At 33.7% G+C, this 23,467-nt stretch overlaps 1 protein-coding gene across 11 annotated transcripts in view; it reads left to right on the forward strand.

Annotated features, from left to right (window-relative positions):
- Nucleotides 1–23,467, forward strand: part of SLC16A7 (solute carrier family 16 member 7) — a 166,035-nt gene that overhangs the window by 133,118 nt on the left and 9,450 nt on the right. For all 11 annotated transcript variants that reach the window (XM_038549852.1, XM_038549845.1, XM_038549848.1 and 8 more), the window contains one exon: nucleotides 21,623–21,766. In XM_038549852.1, the coding sequence (XP_038405780.1) occupies nucleotides 21,623–21,766 (144 nt within the window). The remainder of the gene's footprint in view (nucleotides 1–21,622; nucleotides 21,767–23,467) is intronic.

A 23,467-nucleotide genomic window follows, 5' to 3' on the forward strand; every position in this document is an offset into this window, starting at 1 on the left:
GAGAGGTAGAGAGAGGATTCAAGCAGAATCCCTGCTAAGTGTGGAGCTGGCCCTGGAGCTCAGTCCCAGGACTGTGAATCATGATTTGAGCCAAAATCAAGAGTTGATCGCTTGACTGAGCCATCCAGGTACCCCTATTTCCTTCCGTTTTAAGATAAGTCTGTATTTCACAGTTAACTTTTTTTTTTTTTTTTAAGATTTTATTTATTTACTTAGGGAGAGAGCAAGCTAGAGAGAGAGCATGAGCAGGAGATAGGGGCAGGGAGAGAGGGAAAAGCAGACTCCCTGCTGAGCAGGGAGCTGAACACAGGGCTCAATCCTAGGACCCTGAGATCATGACCTGAGCCAAAGGCAGCTGTTTAACCAATTGAGCCACCCAACTTCCCCTACATCTGATTTTTGAGCATCTATTTCTGGAAAATAAACACATCTTAATTTGTGAGACTGCTTTAGGATTACATTATTTTAATGATTTTTTTTTTCATTTTTTGTGTCAGCTTGTTGACAATTTTAAGGCTGTGAGCTTTCTTATATAATTTGATATAAAAGATATTTTTGGATCAATCACAAATTTTTATCATGACTCTTCTGGATGGATTTTTTTTCTATGTAAGGAATGGCTTTGAATATATATTCTGAAACTAGACATTTTAATTCATTGTGTGATAATTATTAGCTGTGAGTATAATAACAAGCTTATAATATAGAACTTTTTCAGAATCATGAAATTCAGCAAATGCTCTATCATAGTACTTATGATAAAATGTAAAGAAGTATTTGATAGAGTACCTAAATTAAAATCTATCAATCTAATAGCACCTGGGTGGCTCAGTCAGTTAAGTGTCCAACTCTTGATCTCAGTTCAGGTTTTGATCTCAGGATCATGAGTTCAAGCCCTGTGTTGGGCTCCACACTGGCTATGGAGTCTACTTAAAAAAAAAAAAAAATCTGTCAATCTATTTATCTACCTTCCTGTCCATCTATAAAGATCCACTTTTCATATGAGATTATATTCTTAGAAACATTAAAGAGTAATTAAAATCATATCCCATTTTCTTATTCACTTAGTAAAAATCACTTCATATTTATGAAAATTTTTCTTAATACCTCAACATAATTAGTGAATTATGAAATTATAAATTCCCCTTATGTTCCATTGTTTTTCTCTAAATTATTAGGCTAAGAAAAAGAACAAGACTCCAAAAAAGGGATACAGTTTTTTTTTTTTTTAATAAATGGAAATAGACTTCTCTCTAGAGACTTATAGGTTTAAAACACAACAGGAAATATTTAATTGGATAAATTTAGAATAAATTCAGAGGAAAACATTTTAATTCAAAACGCTTTTGTGTTCTGCCCCTGAGTGATAGAACAATATAGTGATATATTTAGGGGTAAATTATGCAGATATTGAAAACAGTGTCTGTTCAGGAGAATTATTCTTAGGTCAGTTCTTTTATAACTCTGTTTCTTCAATTGTACTGGTTACTAATATTAGCATGATATTAAACCTAGCCATTGTGTTTTTCTAATGAGATTTCTTTGTGGATCAGAAATAGCTGGCCTGTGTTCTCAGCCATCATAAAGAAACTAAATGTTACATTTTTTAGCATGCTGGAATTTTTTCCAACTCTGTGGATCACATTAGTTTAAAAATCATAGGTTACAGTGGCTAAGAAGTACATAGATTACTGTTACAAGAAGGAAGTAATCCAGGCTTTGTGAGATTAAGTTTAAACTGGGAACTTTTATTTAAATTGCAGCCAAAAATACTGACCTGTCTAGGAGTGGATCTAGATTTTGTTGTCCCTATAATATTATATCATTTGGAGGAAACTTTTCAAGAAAAAAAAAAGTAAAAATATCTTACTTTTCAGATTTTACTAAATACACGACCTAATGAATATGTCTCTATGCCCTTCCAGGGCCTTGCAAGAGACCCATGGAAATGCAGGATTCTGGAGCTTAAGCTGTTTAGTTTGACAGTAAAACTACATTTGGATGTAATAAAAAGATATGAAGCAAGAAGCAGATTGGCTAATGGCTTCTTTATCATTAGTTAAATATTTGGTAACAGTGTACATGAATTCTCCTGTTAAATATTAAATCAAGTATTTTTTTTTAACCAGCTAGTTCTCAGTACTCTCAATATTTAATTCCATTTGCAAAAAAATTCACATGTGTCTTGACAATATGCTCTTATTGCAAAATGTACATGTGTTTGCACATGTGGAATATTTAAAACTTTTCTTGTTCTCTACAGCATTCATTCAGTGCAGCCTAGAGGGAGTTTCAAGGACATGGAATTATTCCTTGCTTGATCACCAGTAGATAAGACTGAGGTTTTTTTTCCCGTTTTCCTGCATTAGAAACCTTTGTTTCCTCTCAGTGTCCCGCAATAGGTTTCTAACTAAGTATTTAGGTTGATACATTTAGTGCTTCATTTCAATGTCAGGAACATATAAATGCTTTCTTTGTTATTTGTAATGGAGAACATCTAAAACCTCAATGCATATGTGATTCTCTCACTAGCAACTGTGTTATAAGGATATAGGAAATAGCGATTTCCCTTAACCTCTATTGCACCCGTGTCTATTTGTTCAACCCTTTTTACATGTTTTAACTTTATTTGGCTATCCTAAGTTATTTTATTTTTATTTTTAGCTGATCATAGTGATAACAAATCTTAGTATACAGTTTTATTTGAAGCATAGATTGTTCTCTAAACAATATACCATGAGTACTTGTATCTATCGATGAATATTTATCATTTAGCATTGCAGGTTAAACAGTAACTATTTCAGGTGAACAACACACACTCTTATCAAAAAACAGAAGAAAATGCCTGATTCCCTGGTGCCGAGGCACAATTTCCAGAAAACAACAATGCCAAAATGCCCAAGGAACCTCTTGGCAGGGCTATATATTTTCACATGTTTTTCTATTTATTCCCTTGGTGGCAAGCCTCTAAACACAAATTCAGAGCATTTGCATGTTGTCTGGGCATAGTTCCAATATTTACTCAAAGAGGAGTCCTGAAGGTAGACATTCTCTGGCAGGAATGAGTAAGAAGGGCCTTAGGCAGTGTTGTGTTTGATCTCAACCAGTTTTGCTCACCATGTCCTCTTAAGAGCCTTCTTTCTTTACTACTTTGGGCCCTCACCAAATTACCACCGTAGAGGGTGGAGGGATGGTACACCTGAGCTCGGCTGAATTGTACCCTAATATTAACTGACTCCAGCAAAATAATTGAAAAGGGGCTCGCTATACCAATCTAGTGCTTTATTTATAATTGTCTCTCACTCTAGAGTCAGAGTTGCTCTGGCCTTAACCTGTTGTTGGAGAAATTCCATAAATTGAGTTTCCTAAGCCAGAATGCCGTGGATGGGGAAAGAGTCATTCTCTTTATACTATCTCTTAGAACTCATCATGGAGAGCTTCCTTATCGAGTTGTTTCATTCTACCTTGTATCCAAATAGAATGTCTCAGATAAATTCATAATTACACTTCCTTTATTTTAGAATGTATTTAGTTATGACATTGATGGTGGAGTGGATGTAATGTTTTATAAAATTTTGAAAGTTGTGTCTTTGCTCATATTTTGTTTCTAGGTGCGCTTAAAATTAACCTGTAACCTTGTAAACTGTCCATCAGACACAAACACTATCAAACTACCATTCCTAGAACTCAGACAAGTCTAAAGGTTTTTCTTTGAATTTTCTCCCTGCTAAAAATTTTTGTACAAGAAAAGGAGAAAACAGTGACTTCTTTCTGAAGCAACAATGGAATCTAAATACCAAAATGATCTGCAGACCATTATCATTCATCTAAAAAAATAAGTGAATGAGCATTTGAACAAAAAAATGACACATTTTGCATTCAATCCATATTTGAACTTATGTTTCCCTTATATTTCTGCAAATTACTTTCATGTTTCAAATTTTAATTTTTTTTCTTTCTTTGCAAAAATGTTGCATATAAATCCAAGTTAATTTATTTTTAATTATCTGGGATTATAAGGCATTACATGTTAAGAGAATTATTCTGATCAAGTTTCATTATAATATTATTACAGCAGATTTAATCAAAATAAGATAAAAAGTAAGCATTTAGTGGAAAGATATTTTTTAATGAAATTAACAGGCTGCCTATGTTTTCACACATGAGTATTCTTTAATACTCTCTGAATAGATACAGATTTTGTCTCAATTATATTCCTTTTTTGTTGTTGTTCCAATAGATGTAAGCAGTGAGTAAACCTTTTACATAGTAAGGTAGACCACAACTCTGAGTATTTGATGTTTAACAATACCAGTCAGCTCTCTGAATTTTCCAAAAATCACATAATGATTTATAATAAAAAATTGTAATGATCTCTTAGCTAACAACTCAAATTAAGTCTTTCCTCAATTTTATGAGAAGAGCATTGATCTCTCAACTTCTGAGAAGTTTGCTTAAAATGTTTACCAAGACTAACTAAATCATAAAAAATTACACTGCTCTTTTATCATTTAGAGGCAAATTTCTAATCTAGTAAACTCATACAGGGTAGAGAAATTAAAATATACACCTTTTCCAATAGAGTATTTGTGATTAAAAGCGTTGTCATGTTTTACGTATATACTTATAAAAGGGTTGGAAATGCAGACTTAGCTTGTTCAGTGTGTGTGGAAATTATATCCACTAATTTAATTAGCAAAGCCAGTCCCTACTCAAACTAATCTGCTAAAATGATTTAATTTCAGTCAGAGAACGTCTGAATTGATTTTCAAATTCAAATAAACATTTTAATATATATTTGAAGATTATTGTAAAAGCACCAAAAACCAGTTACAGGATGCATCTTATAAAAGTTAAAATTAAATGTTGGAACATATTTAGGTGTTTTTGCAAAAAGCTTAAAAACAAGAACACATCTATAAACTGTTACTGATACTTATACTTACTGTGAAATAATTTAGTATAATATGTAGTTGATTATTTATTTATGAAGTCAGATATGACAAAAGGCACAGTATCATTTCAGTAAATATGTATCTGAAAGTGTTTTTAAGGGACTCCTGGGTGACTGAATCAGTTAAGTGTCTGTCTCTTGGTTTCAGCTCAGGTCAGAATCTCAGGGTCCTGGGATTGAGCCCCAAGTTGGGCTCTCTGCTCAGCATGGAGTTTGCTTCAAGTTCTCTCTCTCTCTCTCTCTCTCTCTCAAATAAATTAAATTAAATTTTGTAAATGTTTTAAGAACCAGGTGTAAATATTCAGAAATATCTCACTTTATTTTTCGATTCATTATTATGAACTTTTCTTATGAATTTAACAAACAGAAAAGTATGCTGCTGAAATATAATTAGTCCAGCAGCTATCTTAGTATTTATTTATGAATTTAAAGTAAAAATTTGGTACCCTGGTAAACATTTCAGGTGCAATTACTAGTATATTCTTCAGTGATTCAAACTGCTCCATCCATTCAAGGGTGCTTTTATTTCCAAAGATGTGTCCTAGGAGTGAGAAGAGAGAGTAGCTGAAAATAATTATTTTAAATTTTGAAACAGTCATCTTTAACAAATGTTCACTTTTATCAATGCTTTCTACATTGTCCTCATCAGACTCTCTCTCAAGAGCAATGCATTCTTTGTAGTTGTAAGAACTGAAATCACTTAACGTAAATTACCACCACTTCTGCTATCCACACGACAATGCATGATTTCTGAACACTTAAAAATAAGACCTCAGATAATCCATGTACAAGCTTGTATTACCTCCAACATTAATATGCATAAGACCAAGAAAGTCAGGAGGCTTCACGGTGTTGTTGTTTTTAACCTTTGTTAATCATTTAGAAACATCTAGGGAAACTTTCCAGTTGTCTCTTTAGTGCCTTGAGGGTTTTAACACCTCTAAGTAGTGGACTCTTAGGAAAGCAGAGGTAGGATAGAAGAATCTACATGATATTTGGATTTAGTACCTATGGAAATTATGAATTGAAATAATTGACTCTAAACTACCCACACTTATTCTATCCTTTGGAAAGTTTCCATTACCTATAAGGGTAAGTACACCTCAATTTGAAACCCACTTATCTAGAGAGGTTACAATTAACCAAATCTTTCCACTCTCTAGAATGTTTTCCCTCTTACCAACTGTTGTTTCCCTGACTCTTGGAAGCAACCGGCCTTTTCTCATAACTGGCTTGAGACCTCCATAATAACAACATGGGATTGCAATTTTCTCTATTTCCTTATATGTCTGAACCACTCTCATTTACTAAACTCTGAGATCCTTTGGAGTAACATTCTTCCACCCCCAGCTTTCACGTAGATGTCTTTTTTTATTTCCAGCAACTAAGGAAACACTTAAAATTCCTGGCATACAAATGATGCCGTTTATATTTGTTGATTGAATAAATGAATTCCAGAACGAGTTACTAAGAGATTGGATTGTCAAACTTTGTTATAAAGAAAGCTTAAACCTGACTTAACCTAGTGGTTTTCAACAATCATTCAGTCAAGTGAACCAGGGTCTTCATTGACAGAAACAAAAACACTTCTTCTGAGAATCTTTTTCGATGTAAAAATCTGCCTCTTTGATAGTATGATCTCCATGACTGCTCAAGCACAGATGGCTGAATGGTAATTGAAGATACTCAGTGATGTGCTCAAGGTTGTAGAACCATGACTGATTTTTCCAGCTTACTAAACAGCATTACCATTTACTCTTCATTTCTTCATTTGAAATGAAAAACCAATTATCCATTACAAAATGTTTGGAAGACCATCCTCCTCACTACCTTCCCAACAGTGTGCTCAACATCTAATTTTTGATGAGCAATTAATTAACGGAGACAATCCTTCTTATTAACTTAAATAAGAATGAACTGTGTGTGTTCCACAATTCTGAAATTCACTTGCATCTTTTTAAAGTGCTCTACTTTTCTAGCATTCTTTTGTAATCGTGTTATTTTTTATGCTATAAATAAAATTATAAAAAATGTCACGAATAATGACTGTTAATACTAAAATAGCAAAATCAACAGAAGGTAAGAAAGCTCATACAGCACTTTACCTAATAATAAGTTTATAGATTCCATATTTATTGCAGGAAACTAGTTATGATAAGTAATTTACATTGTTTTTTAAGAAATGTAAGAGGAGGGGCACCTGTGTGGCTCAGTGGTTGAGCCTCTGCCTTTGGCTCAGGTCACGGTCCTGGGGTCCTGGGACCGAGTCCTGCATCGGGCTCCTGCATGGTGCTTCCTTTCCCTCTGCCTATGTCTCTGCCTCTCTGTGTCTCTCATGAATAAATAAAATCTTAAAAAAAAAAAAGTAAATGTAAGTTGAGGCGCCTGGGTGGCTCAGACTTCTTAAGTGTCCGACTCTTCATTTCAGCTTAGGTTATGATCTTAGGGTGGTGAGATTGAGCCCTGAGTCGGAGAGTGTGGAGCCTGCTTAATATTTTCTCTCTCCCTCTACCTCTGAACCCTATCTTTCTCCTTCTCTAAAAAATAAGAAATTAAAAAAAATAGAAATGTAAAGCTCCCCATTGCAAATAAGACTCAAAAATCATTTCAAAACTAGGTTAGAAAAAAAAACCCCACTAGATTAGAATTAGTCATGAAATGAATTTGTAATTTAACATATTTTAAATTGCAGCTTTTGTTTGTAGATATATGAAATATTTTATTTGGGAATCTTAGGATTAAAAGACCGTAAGTGTCTGACCAACCTTCAGTCCTTAGATCTCTCTATAATATTCTTGGTACGTGGTCACATTACTTCTGCTTGAACAGTTTAAGGGAAAGTAACTACCTTTCAAAGAATTAAGAACATCTTTTCTATACAAAATCAAGCTTCTGTAACTTCTGTCCTAATTACCCTCTCAACTGAATATTCTTCAAATCATGAAAGGAAGCCATTATGTTTTTCCTAAATTATCTTTATCCGAGCTAAATATATACTTTTTCCAGCCATTCCTCAAATAACATTGTATCAAATGTTGATGTGTGAAAGCACTCTCCTCTTCAGATAATCTACTTCTATTTATCTAGCCCAGAGTATTTCAATGGGAGCTTAATGGAATTTAGGATTGAACAAATCTTTATGTAATAGGTCTTGGGCATTGTAAGAGGTTTAACATCTCTGATCCCATCCACCAAATACTAACAGTGCCCCAAATACCCATGTAAACAGACATATTCTTTAAAATTGCCAAGTGTCCAAAGTGAAGAATAGATTTTATCTCAGCTAAGAAGTTCTGATGGGCAAAGGACTTGAATAGATATTTTTTCCAAAGAAGACATCAAAGTGCTAACAGGTATATGAAAAGGTACTCAACATCGCTAATCATCAAGGAAATGCTAGTCAAAACCACAATGAGATATCACCTCATACATGTTAGAATGTCTAACAAAAATTACAAGAGATAACAAATCCTGATAAGGATGTGAAGAAAAGGGAACTTTTGTACACTGTTGATGGGGATGAAAATTATTACAGTCACTGTGAAAAACAATATGAAGTTCTTTAAAAAATTAAAAATAGAACTACCACATGATCTGGCAATCCCACTTCTGAGTATATATCCAAAGGAAATAAAATCACTATCTTGAAGAGTTGTCTGCATTCTCATGTTCATTGCAGCATTATTCACAGTAGCCAGGATATGGAAATAACCTAAATGTCCTTCAACAGTTGAATAGTTAAATAATATGTGAGGTATATATCTCTATCTTTATCTATATCTATATCTGTATCTATCTATATCATCTATATCTATATCTATATCGTCTAGCTCCCCCCCTCCAAGAAGCAAATCCTGCCATTTGTGACAATATAGATGAACCTTGAGAGCTTTATACTAAGTGAATTAAATCAGAGAAAGACAAATACTGCATCTCACTTATATGTGGAATCTAAAAAAGTTAGACTCATAGAACCAGAGAGTAGATGTTGCCAGGGGTGGATAGAGTAGAGGAAATGAGATGTTGGTCCAGGGTACAAACTTTCCATTATAAGATGAAAAAGTCTGGAGACCTAATATATCACATATTAATAACAATGTACTGTATACCTGAAAATTGCTAAGAAAATAGATTTCATAAGTTCTTACCACACACAAACACACAAAAGCTAACTATGAGAGGTGATGGATATGTTAATTAGCTTAACTGTGGTTATTATTTCACAATATATACACATCAGATCATCATGTTGTATACCTTAAATATATATAATTTGAAAATATAAGCTCTGGTAATGTAGGTGAATTGGGGAGGGATTGGTTTTTTTTGTTTTGTTTTTTTTTTTGGTAGTCATAAGTTCTCTAAGTTCTCTATTACTTGAAGTCAGTTTAAGAATGTTGACCTGGGTAGGACTTGCCAGTCTTCATTGGCAGACAATTATAACACTTCCTATAATTTTTGTTAATATTAATCATTACCATTTTCCTAATACACTCATTAATCCCTAGAGCCAACTAACATATTCCATGTTGTATACTAGAATTTCATTACAGATATGGTAAAATGTCTTAAAAAAGATTGGTGTGCTATTTTCTGTATTTCTTTGGCCTAAATGTACAGAAAGAAAAAGTTTAGTTTTAATTGATAAGCATGTTGATAGGCATGTTGGGTTCTATTGAACATAAAATAGAACATATTCTGGGCCTTAAAAAATACTTTCAATAATCTAATTTGTTCCTAGAAACCTTCATAATTTATTACTCATTAATCAATGGAAAACACATTTTTGCTCGTTTCTGAGAAGTGGGTTTATGTTTCCGACTCTACTTTTCTCTAACATCATCCTTATTCTTTGTGTTTTATTTTAACACAATAATTTAGTTACCTCATCAGCATCTGTCAGTGCTGAGAAATACTCCTTACTTTTCTGTATTCTTTCTCCATAAAAATCTGATTTGAATCTCATACCTATCAAGTGTTTCAAGTGTCACACCTGTTCCCTTCCTCTCTCCGTTTGTCTTCATGATTCCAGTTTTAATTACCTGAGATGCAATATCACTCTTCCCTTGAGTTTCCCATTCCCTTCCAAAACTCCACACGTCTTCAGTTTTAGTAATCTTAGGCTTATTTTGTATTTGTCTCATTTCCTACTCTTCTGCACCACGTGATTAACCTGTATGTGTCTATAGGTAAAATAGTTGTTATGAAGGGGTTACAATATAAACCAACCACAAAGACATACCTAGACAATGTCATATATTTTATCTAAATCCCCATGAAGTTCATTCAAAACATCAGTAAACCCTTGTCAACTTAATTTATGAGAGCATGTAGTACAATAAATTCATGAGTGCCACTTACTTTGGGAAACCTGTAAAAAAAAAATAGCTATTAAACAAAATAGCCAGATCTTAAAGTAAAATTACAGCTTTTCAGTTAGACATATAATTGAACCAAACTTTTTTTTGTTGTAATTATTCTTGGTATATCCAACTCTTTCCTTCAATATATCACACTATTTAAGGAATTTTACTGCAAGTTTATCTGCTAGCATACTTTCAGCTTATGCACTCAATAGGTTTAAGCCATTAGTAAACACATTCCCCTATTCAACAAGAATTTAAAATCTAGAGTGATGATCTAACGGTATCATTAGGGTTCCAAACTCATTTCACTGAGATGCTCTTGGAACTTTCAGCTTCTGTGTGCTTCAGCTTTTTCTTCAGGCCAGCTCTCTTCACGTTCACAAAATGATTGCTATACTTCAAGGCAGAAATCACTTAATGATTTCTTTGTATCTCTCTTTAGGAAAAGGAGAGCTTTTCCCAGAAATTGCTAGATTTCCACTCGTGTCTCAGTGGCCAGAGCTGTGTCATAGGTCCAGCCCTACATCATTCAGTGGAGAAAGGAATTAGACTATCACACCTGGTTCTCTATGTAAATCAGGATTTACTCCCACCTCCATAATTCCCTTAGCTAGTAGCTGTGCAGTGGAAAGCAGACTCTTGAAAGGAATCCATGTTTTCTCAAAAGAGAAAGCAGGAGGAAACAGATGCAAAGTTGATAATCAAGAGTATTAGGCAAGGGAGGACTCATTTAAAGATTAGTTGTTATTTCTCTGATGATGACTACTCCCTGGAATAAGTAGAGAATATTAATTGTTATCACTCTGTAGTTTTATACCCCAACTTATATGTAAATAGTGCACAAAGGATAGTGAGAGAACATTCTCTTGGTACTGTGTCCCTTAGGTTCAAAATACATACGTCCACACAAATACATCTATAGCTTCACTATGTACTGTCATATAGGTAATAGGTAGTGACAGGGATGTTGGGGTATGTGGACCTCATACCTTTAGTGAGGAATTTTGTTTGCTTAAAATTAGTCTTATAAACCAAGGCACTTTTAAAGAAAAGAGTTAAAATGAATGGAGATCATGTACATGTCTCTAAAATGATCTTTAATTTGGCATGTGTGTTGTATTTTTTGTTTTATATATGGTTTAGAGAAGGAGAAAAAAGAACCCAGTCGATTAAATACCCTCTTTAAAACTTGTCCGCTATGATAAATACTGATATTATGCCAATGAAGTGATGGTGGCATCATATGACAATTCTAAATCAACTTAGAAAATAGTTTAATCTAATTTCATAAAAATAATTACCATCTACTATATAAAATAATTTGTCTTAAGCCTAAGTGAATTATAAATGAGTCACAATATGCCCTTACCCTCCAAGAGCTGAAATATGCAAATAAATATATCACAAAGTAGAATATTAATACTAACTTAGAGAGAGGAACAAAGTAGTATAATAGCTAGAAGGTTAGGGGATTTTATTAGACAGATGGGTTCATGGAATGCATTATGAGGATGTTATTTAAAACTAATTTTGAAGAATAAATAGAAGGAAAGAATATAAAATTTCATAGGACTTAATGCAATATTCTATGTAGAGTAAGAGTTATGAACAGAAATGTATTTTAGCATGCTTTAAAAATAGTCGTATTGCTTATTAGTTGCCTAAGACATGTATGAATATTCAATTTATGAATTGAATTTTCCTGCCTGGTTAATGGAAATATATATATTTTAAGATACATTATGAATTAAATATCCACATTTCAAAAATCCCATTGAGGTTAAATTATTATAACATTTAATTGAGTATAACAAATTAGAAAAATATCAGAATCACTTTAAATGTTCTGCAGTTAGATCACACTGAGATAATTTTGTGAAAGTAAGTAATCTTTCAAGCTTAAGAGGAAAAGAAGGTATTTAGCAGATGTTAACTACTTTTTAGTGTGAGATAATATTAACGGTATGAAATTTTTAATAGGAATTAAATTTTTTCTATTATTATATTAGGATGTTTTAGACTGTAAGCAGACAAAAATGTAGTGTCCATCGGTAAACTAGGCAATACTTAAGTTTTATCATGTCATACCACCAGAAGTCTATAGGTAGTGCCTCTGGTTTGGTTGATTTACTGGCTCTTTGATCTAATCAATGGCTTAAACATTCACCGTATCTTTAAGCACCCTTCATAGTAGAAAAGATGACTATGGCACCTAAGATATCACATTGTTATGAAAACATACAGAAGCTTTATTGCTGTATAAGATTAAGGACATCCTTGCCCTGAAGCCCTCAGAAAACTTTACCCTGTATAAATTGCCCCAAAACGTTCATCTTCAAGCCCATATTTGGTAATGAGAATGGTCTTAACATGATTGGCTTATGGTATTTATGATTCACTCCCCAAGAGTTAGGCCTAGGGTGTCACAGAAGAAATTAAGTATAAAACAAAATCAGAATTCATTTAGGAAGAAGGAAGGGGGCATGGCTCTTGGGTAGGCACCCAACAGTTTCTGCAATATAGTCATTTTTCCTGCCTTCTTAAAAAGTATTCCAGAGAGCAGGGAATATAAAGTATAAGTATTCCATAATGTAAATTAAGTATAAATTTTTATTTTGAAGAAATGAACATCATACATGCGAAAGAGATGTAATCACTTTTCTCAGGAAAAAATGGCACTTCCCAGGAGTGCAAGGTATGCTCTAGCCCAGGCAGTCCTAGTAGAGTGCCTGAGCAATCCTTAAAAGCTGTTATTTTGTACCTCAGTTTCCTTACATAGGAAAGGGCAATGAAGAAATACTGCTAACTTTTAGAGAAATTATAAGCATTAAATGTGAAGAGTTTAGAAATGTGCTGAGTCCTCAGGAAATGTTTGGGGTTTTTGTTTTTGTTTGTTTGTTTCATGTAGCCATTGTTCCTGGTAGAAATGTCTTTCCTTGTTGAGAATAATGTAACCTACAGACACCAATGCAGTGTCTGTCATTTCTGTCCATGGGCACCGAATACTCACTTTTAAACCCTTTGATTTGTAGTAGTAAAAAATTTTGATAAGATGTCAATTTGTCTACTCTCCCATCCCATCCCCATACAAATAGTATGACCATCCCTTTCAATAGCTATAAATGCCAGTTTGGAGCAATCTATGGTCAAATGAATATAGAAATGCAGAAGTTTATGTAGACAGAGGAAAAGATGAGGGAACATAAAAGTAACCATCTTATTTTTTTATAATAAATTTATTTTTTATTGGTGTTCAATTTGCCAACATACAGAATAACACCCAGTGCTCATCCCGTCAAGTGCCCCCCTCAGTGCCCGTCACCCATTCACCCCCACCCCCCACCCTCCTCCCCTTCCACCACCCCTATTTCATTTCCCAGAGTTAGGAGTCTTCATGTTCTGTCTCCCTTTCTGATATTTCCCACACATTTCTTCTCCCTTCCTTTCTATTCCCTTTCACTATTATTTATATTCCCCAAATGAATGAGAACATATAATGTTTGTCCTTCTCGGATTGACTTACTTCACTCAGCATAATACCCTCCAGTTCCATCCACGTTGAAGCAAATGGTGGGTATTTGTCGTTTCTAATGGCTGAGTAATATTCCATTGTATACATAAACTACATCTTCTTTATCCATTCATCTTTCCATGGACACCGAGGCTCCTTCCACAGTGTGGCTATTGTGGACATTGCTGCTATAAACATCGGGGTGCAGGTGTCCCAGCGTTTCATTGCATCTGTATCTTTGGGGTAAATCCCCAGCAGCGCAATTGCTGGGTCGTAGGGCAGCTCTATTTGTAACTATTTGAGGAACCTCCACACAGTTTTCCAGAGTGGCTGCACCAGTTCACATTCCCACCAACAGTGTAAGAGGGTTCCCTTTTCTCCGCATCCTCTCCAACATTGGTTGTTTCCTGTCTTGTTAATGTTCCCCATTCTCACTGGTGTGAGGTGGGATCTCATTGTGGTTTTGATTTGTATTTCCCTGATGGCAAGTGATGCAGAGCATTTTCTCATATGCATGTTGGCCATGTCTATGCCTTCCTCTGTGAGATTTCTCATCATGTCTTTTGCCCATTTCATGATTGGATTGTTTGTTTCTTTGGTGTTGAGTTTAATAAGTTCTTTATAGATCTTGGAAACTAGCCCTTTATCTGATATGTCATTTGCAAATGTCTTCTCCCATTCTGTAGGTTGTCTTTGAGTTTTGTTGACTGTATCCTTTGCTGTGCAAAAGCTTCTTATCTTGATGAAGTCCCAATAGTTCATTCTTGCTTTTGTTTCTTTTGCCTTCGTGGATGTATCTTGCAAGAAGTTACTGTGGCTGAGTTCAAAAAGGGTGTTGCCTGTGTTCTCCTCTAGGATTTTGATGGAATCTTGTCTCACATTTAGATCTTTGATCCATTTTGAGTTTATCTTTGTGTATGGTGAAAGGGAGTGGTCTAGTTTCATTTTTCTGCATGTGGATGTCCAATTTCCCCAGCACCATCTATTGAAGAGACTGTCTTTCTTCCAATGGATAGTCTTTCCTCCTTTATCGAATATTAGTTGACCATAAAGTTCAGGGTCCACTTCTGGGTTTACTCCAAGATTGCTAGAACTCATACAGCAATTTGGTAGCGTGACAGGATACAAAATCAATGCCCAGAAATCAGTGGCATTTCTAAACACTAACAATGAGACTGAAGAAAGGGAAATTAAGGAGTCAATCCCATTTTTTAAATTTTTTTTATTTATTTATGATAGTCACACAGAGAGAGAGAGAGAGAGGCAGAGACACGGGCAGAGGGAGAAGCAGGCTCCATGCACCAGGAGCCCGACGTGGGATTCGATCCCGGGTCTCCAGGACTGCGCCCTGGGCCAAAGGCAGGCGCCAAACCGCTGCGCCACCCAGGGATCCCCAGGAGTCAGTCCCACTTACAATTGCACCCAAAAGCATTAGATACCTAGGAATATACCTAGCCAAAGAGATAAAGGATCTATACCCTAAAAACTACAGAACACTTCTGAAAGAAATTGAGGAAGACACAAAGAGATGGAAAAATATTCCATGCTCATGGATTGGCAGAATTAATATTGTGAAAATGTCAATGTTACCCAGGGCAATATACACGTTTAATGCAATCCCTATCAAAATACCATGGACTTTCTTCAGAGAGTTAGAACAAATTATTTTAAGATTTGTGTGGAATCAGAAAAGACCCCGAATAGCCAGGGGAATTTTAAAAAAGAAAACCATATCTGGGGGCATCACAATGCCAGATTTCAGGTTGTACTACAAAGCTGTGGTCATCAAGACAGTGTGGTACTGGCACAAAAACAAACACATAGATCAATGGAACAGAATAGAGGACCCATCTTCTCATTAAAGTAAAACCCAAGAACTTTTCTTATAACCATGCCAATGACAGTCAGGTTTTAAGATACATGAAGAAAGAAAAATAGTTAATATCGAACATGTGGATAATGAGCTATTGATGTTTAGGTGTATTTTAAAATAGCATTTAGTACCTTATTAAAGTTTGGTAAGTTTATGTATTGGAATGATGAAAAGTCTCTCTGAGGAGTTGATATATCCGCAGAGACCTGAGTGTGAGAAAAATAAGCCATTTATGTATAAAGGGGAGAACTGAAATGTCAGAGGGAACAGCAAATGCAAAGATGAGTTTATGTCCATGTCATCCTCTAATCCCCTCTGTCCCTAGTATGCTTAAGTATACCTAGCATATTAATCAACCCTTTCCTTGATTTTTACTACTCAAACCATTAATTCACGACCTTTATATACTTAAAATTTGAAATACTAGTTGAATGCTGAGTGAATATACTGTGAGTGTCTACCATAAAGATTAATCTTTGTAAGTGCTGGATGCACTCTAAATCAAACTGGCTGTTATCAATGAGCAACATGCTAACTGAGGATGATTTACCTGAATAACATGTTTGTCTCCATCCTTTGTAAAGGCAAATGTAATCGCTGCTTCCTAATTATTAGGGATTTTCCCCTCATGTTTTTCACTGACCTTAAATGAAAAGAGATCACATGGAGAGAGAAACTAGATGAATTTTCAATCCCAACTTCAGTGTAGGGATAAACCTCAGGCAAACAAGTAGTTAATGAAGAGGATCCCATCCTCTGTCCAAATTAAAATAGCAACAGTTTTCTAATTCAAAAAACCTCTTTGAAAAAATCTTTCAAATTTAGAAAGCCCCTGTCAGTGAGAAAAATACTACAGTAGTAAAAACAGATAAATTTCTGTAATTGCAAACAACTTTTTCCCAGTCCTGCACTAGTGCTTTTTATCATTTGACTTGACAGGGTATCATATATACAAATTTGAAATAAAGCAAATGAAAAATAAATTATAGCAGTTTATCATTTCTTCTGTTAGTGTTTACACTATGCATAAAATTTTTATATAGTTCAAATTGATAGTCAATTCCAATTCATGGTTTTAGATTGATCAAATATATTTTATGAAATGTTCATTACATAACATATTCTTTGAATTTTTTCACAGTATTTGTCATGTGCTCATGCCATATACAAAAGAAATAAAAACAAGCACTATGAGTTCATGTTTACAGAACACGGTAACAATATACAAAAGAATAGACCAGTCACATATACGTAGGTCTAGGTCATATATTTTTAAGATACTTCACACACACACACACACAAAAAAAAAAAACCATTTGCTTATAACTATATGCAAAACTCTAAATTAGAAGAGATATACTACAGTAATTGTATTCAGAATCCCCAAGACCACTTTCAGGTTTCGTGATTCACTGGAAAGATTCATAGGACTTAACAATGTCTTTTTCATGCTTATTTATTACAATGAAAGGATGCAAAACCGTCAAGCCTAGGAAAAGCACATGGATCAAAGTACAGGAGAAACCAGATGCAAACTTGCCAAGTGTCCTCTCCCAACAATCACCACGAAGGATGGGCTTAATTCAACAACTAGTTGTGAAAACGTAGGTGAAGTGTTGCCTACTGGGAAGCTTAGTAGAGACTGTGTGCTTAAGGTTTCTGTTGGGTTGCTGGTCATACAGGCATTCTCTGTCTTGCATGTCCTAAAATTCCATGCTCTGGGAAGCAAGGCAGGTGTTCAGCATAAACCGCATTGTGAAACAGTTTGGGCACAGTGAGCCACTCTTACCAGTTAGGGAATGGTGGAAACACACTTCTGAAATCGCAAGTTCTCAGGTGCCAGCCGAGACCCAGCCTTACAAGCAATCCTTTCTAAGAATGGCAGCCCCATACCTGATACCTTAAATCTTTTCTACACAGTAGTGAAAAGTACAAGTTTTATAATTGATGACCCTGGGCTCATCAATAAGTGGTGATGACCACTTATATTGATGTGACCTTGAATGAGTCATCAACACTTTCCATGTCTCAGTTTTATCAACTGTTACATTGCTGTAATAATCAGATTGCCATGAAAATCATATGCCATAATGCATGCACAGTTCTTAGCACACTGCCTGCAAAGAGTAATAACTCAATAAGTTAATGAATAATAGAATAATAATAGGATAGATGGCAACTACTTTCACAGAGCTTAGAATAGGATATATGAACAACACTCAAACAAATGAAATAGAGGGTAAGTGTTGTGGAGTGTGTGTGTGTGTGTGCGCGCGCGCACAACTATAAGTGCAACAGGAGTTCTAAGAATGGGAAAAAGCTCTCTGTAATTTATAAGAATGCACATAAGCTTCCTTACCAGAGTAAGTGTTATGGAGCCACAGCCATAAAGACAGAAGTAGCTTTCAGAAAACAAGTATCTGAAATATCAGTGACAACATTGTGATCCTTACGCTGCTCTCTAACGAAGTCCTTCTTTACAACTTCACAGCTAGCATGAAAATGGCTATTATACTTGACACTAAAAATTCTGAGACTGGAAAGCTGGAGCAGAAGAAATTAGTGGGTACATGAGTGTGGTTTAGATATAGTCTGAAACTTGTGTGAATGTTTTTGGAAATAAGACAATATTATTCTTGTACATAATTTTTTTTTAACCACTAGACAAACATAACAAAGCATTCTGAAAAACAATACCTTTGCTCTACTGAGATAGGCTCAGATGGAACTCTCAGCAGGTAGAGGATTTTCTTTTTTGACATAACTAATGATTAAACATCATGATTACTTGAAAAACATATGTTGAGTAAAAACCTTCATCCTGATTAAATTAATAAATAAATAAATGACCTCAGAATATAATTAGGCCTAAGGGTCATCAACAAGGCACACCTGTGAGGCTAGCTCATGTTTAAGAAAAATCACATGTGATGAGAATTTATTTATTTTCTTGAAACTTCATCTTTCTTGTTTTTTTTTTTTTTTTTTTTTTTTTTTATCTTTCTTGTTAATACAATAAACCATGCAGCTTATAGATTGGAGAGAGAGAGTATTGGATAGTGTTGTGTTTTACATCTACTGATAGATGCCTCCTCAAGCTAATGTTAAGCATTTAAAGATTCTTTACAAAATAAGTATATTTTGTTCTGTATCATAATTTTAATTAGATCGACAACTATTACAAAGTAGAAATATTTTATGACATTTTATAAGCATTTAATATTAAGGGTAAGGAGCTTTGATTTCTAAAAAATCAACTTAAAAATACATCTTCTTTTGCTAGAAAAAGATATATGGATTATGTAAACACATCCCTTATAGATTATCTTGTAAATTATCACCTAACTAAAGTATATTTTATTTAGAGTAAAATCAGTTGTTAAAATTACAACTCTTAATGCATCTTGATTGATACCACAGTAGAAATTACCAGTCTCTTCAAAAAGAAAAATATCAACGCCTCTAAATGTTTTCTTTACTGGGTACTCTTAATCAGAGTTGTGGAAAAAAAGCCTTGATGTGATTATCCTAAACTATAGATATACTTATTTGCCACACATTGCAAGTTAAGTTGTGATTCATAGCCTATGTTCAAATTTAAATTTACACCATTTAGGCAAACACATTTATAAAATTTAGTAATTAGTAAATTTTAAGTTATCCAGGAATCTCACAGAAAATGATATACTTATAATATCAATGATACTAAGAAAATTATTAGTCCAAGTAATTGATAAATGCCTTTGGATTCATTATGATAGTCTAGTATTTATCAAAGCATCCATCACAGTTCTTAAAATAACTTGATAATTTCTCCCTCTGGACTATAATGGGTTGATGATTATAGTTATGCTTTTATTATTTTATTCTTGGCGTGTGCTGACTGGTTTTATGCTAGAAGCTTAAGAAATTTCATTGAACTGATTTGAGTTAAAATGAATTGAAGTAAAGTGAACTGGTTAAGTAATTTTAAGAAAAGGAATCAACACTTAAGTTCAATAATTAATCAAAGCTAATCAATTCATTTCTCACAAAGGCCATTTGAATTTAGCTATGTGCTTTTTAGTGAAAATGCTCATTTCCAAAATCATATTAGTTTTTACCATAGTAGGGACTAAAATCTATTTTTTTCACATAATCTTGTACAATTTTCATTGATTTTTTTCCCCCTCCAACTCTGTTGTTTTTATAGAGCTATCTTTTATATGGCCGTTTTTAGTTTTGTTTTTTTGAGTGGTGGGGGGTAAAATGCAAAATGTGGTATCCTATTTTTGAGTTCTTTTTGTAAAATTATGTCTTTTTACCAATATGTTTTCAAAAGATATTGTGGAAAAAAAAAGATATTGTGGAATAATATTAGGCCATGAAGGTTTTCTTTTTCAAACTTTAAGGAATAAAAATAGTAACTGTAGTTGTGTGAAAGAATAAAGCTCTATTGACAAATGAAGCTTAATATATTTTAAAATCTATCCATGTAGAAATTCTCAAATGCAGTATAATAGCACTTAGCATATTTTTAAGTTAAAGTATTAATTAAAACTCATTTAATTTTTTGCTAGGCTAAATATTGGACTGGGGATTCTGACCTAATGTAATATTTTTTCCTCAAATCAACGGCCCTTGTTTTACATGAAATATAATTTCAAATTAAGAAGTGTCAAGTCAAACCATTTCCACACTGAAAGGTCTCATAAAGTAATAAGGACTTTCACTGAATCTAAGATGATCTCAGTTCTTAAGTTGCACCATTATTTTATGATGCACCACTAAAAAAAATGCTATGATTAAAATAAAACAACACACACTATTAATATTTAGAATGTTTATTTTATAACTACCAAAAGGGCTTTCTTAGACATAGTTAAACATAGATGATTTTAATCATTTTAACCACTCCTGCATATTTTATATGTATACACACACATACATTGGGAAATGTACGTTAAATCAATTGAGTAAAGCACTCCTAAAACCTCTTCCCATTCTGTATCTGGCTGTCACAAATTACTTTTCAGGTCAGAGTTCTCAGTGTTCATGTTTCACACATAAGACTTTCTTTGCCCATGAGCGTATCGTATTAGAGAGATCCATCTTTTTCTCTGGTAATTTTAATCTCAGCTGCTCTACTCATTCAGTAAGTTTTGATGGTACTTTCTTGACATTATCAGAATGTGTCAACATAAGATTTTTCAGACAATAATCAAGATTCATATTCATGTTCCTTCTTCAAATGCTCCTTAAATGGTTTGATTAAAGTATGAAGAATTGCCATTGTCCAGCCAACCACAGAAATAACAACCAAATTCAAGCATGCGTAGGCACTGATAGCTACATTGCTACCTGTGACCTCCATCTGATGAACAGGGATTGTTAAGAGACCTCAAGTGTGACACCTCTTTATTTATAACATAATAATATATGAAAACAATTGGTACCTTAGAATCAAAGAAATATAATATAAAAGAAAAATCATACTGTGGTATAATGGAAAAATAATTTGAGCTCTAATTAGGAGGATATATGTGTGTGCACATATATTATTCTAGAAAATAAAATTATAACACAGACAAGTCTTTTTATGATTTCTAGATTATTGTTACATAAATTCGCCTGCGTTTATTAAATACTTGGATAGTATAGCTATGTCCTGCTGAAAAACTTTTCCATCAAAAGCTAAATGATTATGGCCATAAACTGTATGTTAAACACTTCTAGTTTATTATTTTATGCGCTGTCATATATATGGTTAAAGATAACCAGTCAAAGTGATTAGAAGTCTTGAAAAGTTTTCATTATATTCTATGTGAACTAGTATTTTTCTTTTATCATTAAATATGCTTTCAAAATTAACAACTGTTAAAAATAAATAAATAAATGACCCAGCAACTGAACATTTCTTAATTTCCTCCCTACCGTAGGTCCCATAAGCAGTGTTCTGGTGAATAAGTATGGTAGCCGACCAGTGGTGATAGTAGGAGGTTTATTATGCTGTTTGGGAATGGTCACAGCCTCTTTTAGTACCAGCGTAATAGAGCTTTACCTCACTATGGGACTCATTTGTGGTAAGTCAAGTTTTGTTTTCTGCTTATTTTCTTCTTAACATTTCTATTGTTTGCAAAGCTCTGTAAGAAGCATAAACAGAACATTTGTATTGCATTTACTTTTTACATCACATGCTATCTTATTTTCATCCAATATACTGAAATACTACCTTGGAATGGCCAATCAAGCTTCTTTCAAGAAATCGAAAAAACAAGTTATCCAGACACATTAGGTGCTAGGATATAAATGTCAAAAAGAAAACAGTTTTGATTTAATTTTACCATTTCATCCTCTATTCATCAGCCAGTTAAGATAGTATTATGGACACAGAATTTCTTGCAAATAGCTTAATTTTTTTAAAGCTAGTTTTCATTACTTATTACTATTTAGAGTATCTGACTTATCAGTCATTATAGGTTAAAAAACGATGCCAAAATATATTTTCTGCATGTATTGATTTGGTTCTAACAATAGAATTTTTATCTGTGTTCTGGTTAGTGGTAGAGCTCTGTATTGGCGTCCCTTCTTTTCCTTACAAAAGATTCTAATTGTTTAAAGGCCCTGTAAGGCATATATGCCACTAAACACACATTTTAAAATGTCTACTGTCATTTTATTAGAGTTGTTCCTCGTGCATAATGTCTTTTGTCTCAAACTGACCTAAATACGTACATTTGGAAAACACCATTTTTATTAGTCTCAACAGTAAACTACATTAAACAAATCTACACTCAAAGTTTTAAGAAAAATTAGATTTTAATATATAAAGGAACTGAATCTTTTACTTATGCTTGCAGAAAAATGGTAAATATATACTATTTTTAAAGTAATTTTAGATCCATCTAACCTTGCACTTTTGTATCATTTGATGAAAAAGAAAAGATATATTTATTAAGACTATAGTAATTCTGGTGTTAAAAATCTTTCTCTTTGCAGCCTTTCCACAACTATCTTCCTTTCTGTTGTGGTAAAACACCTTTCGACATTATAAATGAGACTCTTATATCTAAGAATTGTCATAGTGCCGAGGATGTCCTTTCTTTTGTGCAGAAATACTATATATTACATTTGACTGTAGAAGTCAGGCTGGGCCCACAAGTAGATGTATTATGGAAAAGATTATTTTGTTACTATTGTGTTACAAATTTCAATAATATGCTATTCTAATTTCAATTCCATTTATTTTGAATCTCGAAGGCTTTGGTGCTTCTAGAGTCAACCATTAAATATACAATGAGAGATTTATCGTAAGGCATTATCAGCCAATACTTTTTGGTAGACTGTCTAGTTTTTAAAACTAATTGAGCACATATTAGGATCATGAGTAAATTAGTCTCCTTATGTTTCAGCTTCTTCGTCTTTAAAATGGGGGAAATGATAAGCTCTTAAAAATGAATTCATAGTACTTTACAGAGTACCCAGAATTTTGTTACTTTTAAATAAATATTAGCATATAATTATCATCATATGTCATCATGTAACATCTTACAGTTCTAGAACTTAACTTTGGCAAAAGCTGTGGTTGAGGGTATTGGAACTCAAGAAGTCTAAGTGTTATTCCAATAATGTATATAGTAGTTGAGGCAGATTCAGATCTTTGGATTTCAAATCTCATGTTCATTTTACAAGGCCAGAATAGGAAATAGATGGCCACTGTCTCCTAAGGAGAAGTTGGATTAACAACGTGAAGGCAGAATTTTAGGGGACAGAATAGGGCCGGG

This window comes from Canis lupus, chromosome 10 (assembly GCF_011100685.1).
Source record: "Canis lupus familiaris isolate Mischka breed German Shepherd chromosome 10, alternate assembly UU_Cfam_GSD_1.0, whole genome shotgun sequence".
NCBI lineage: Eukaryota > Metazoa > Chordata > Mammalia > Carnivora > Canidae > Canis > Canis lupus.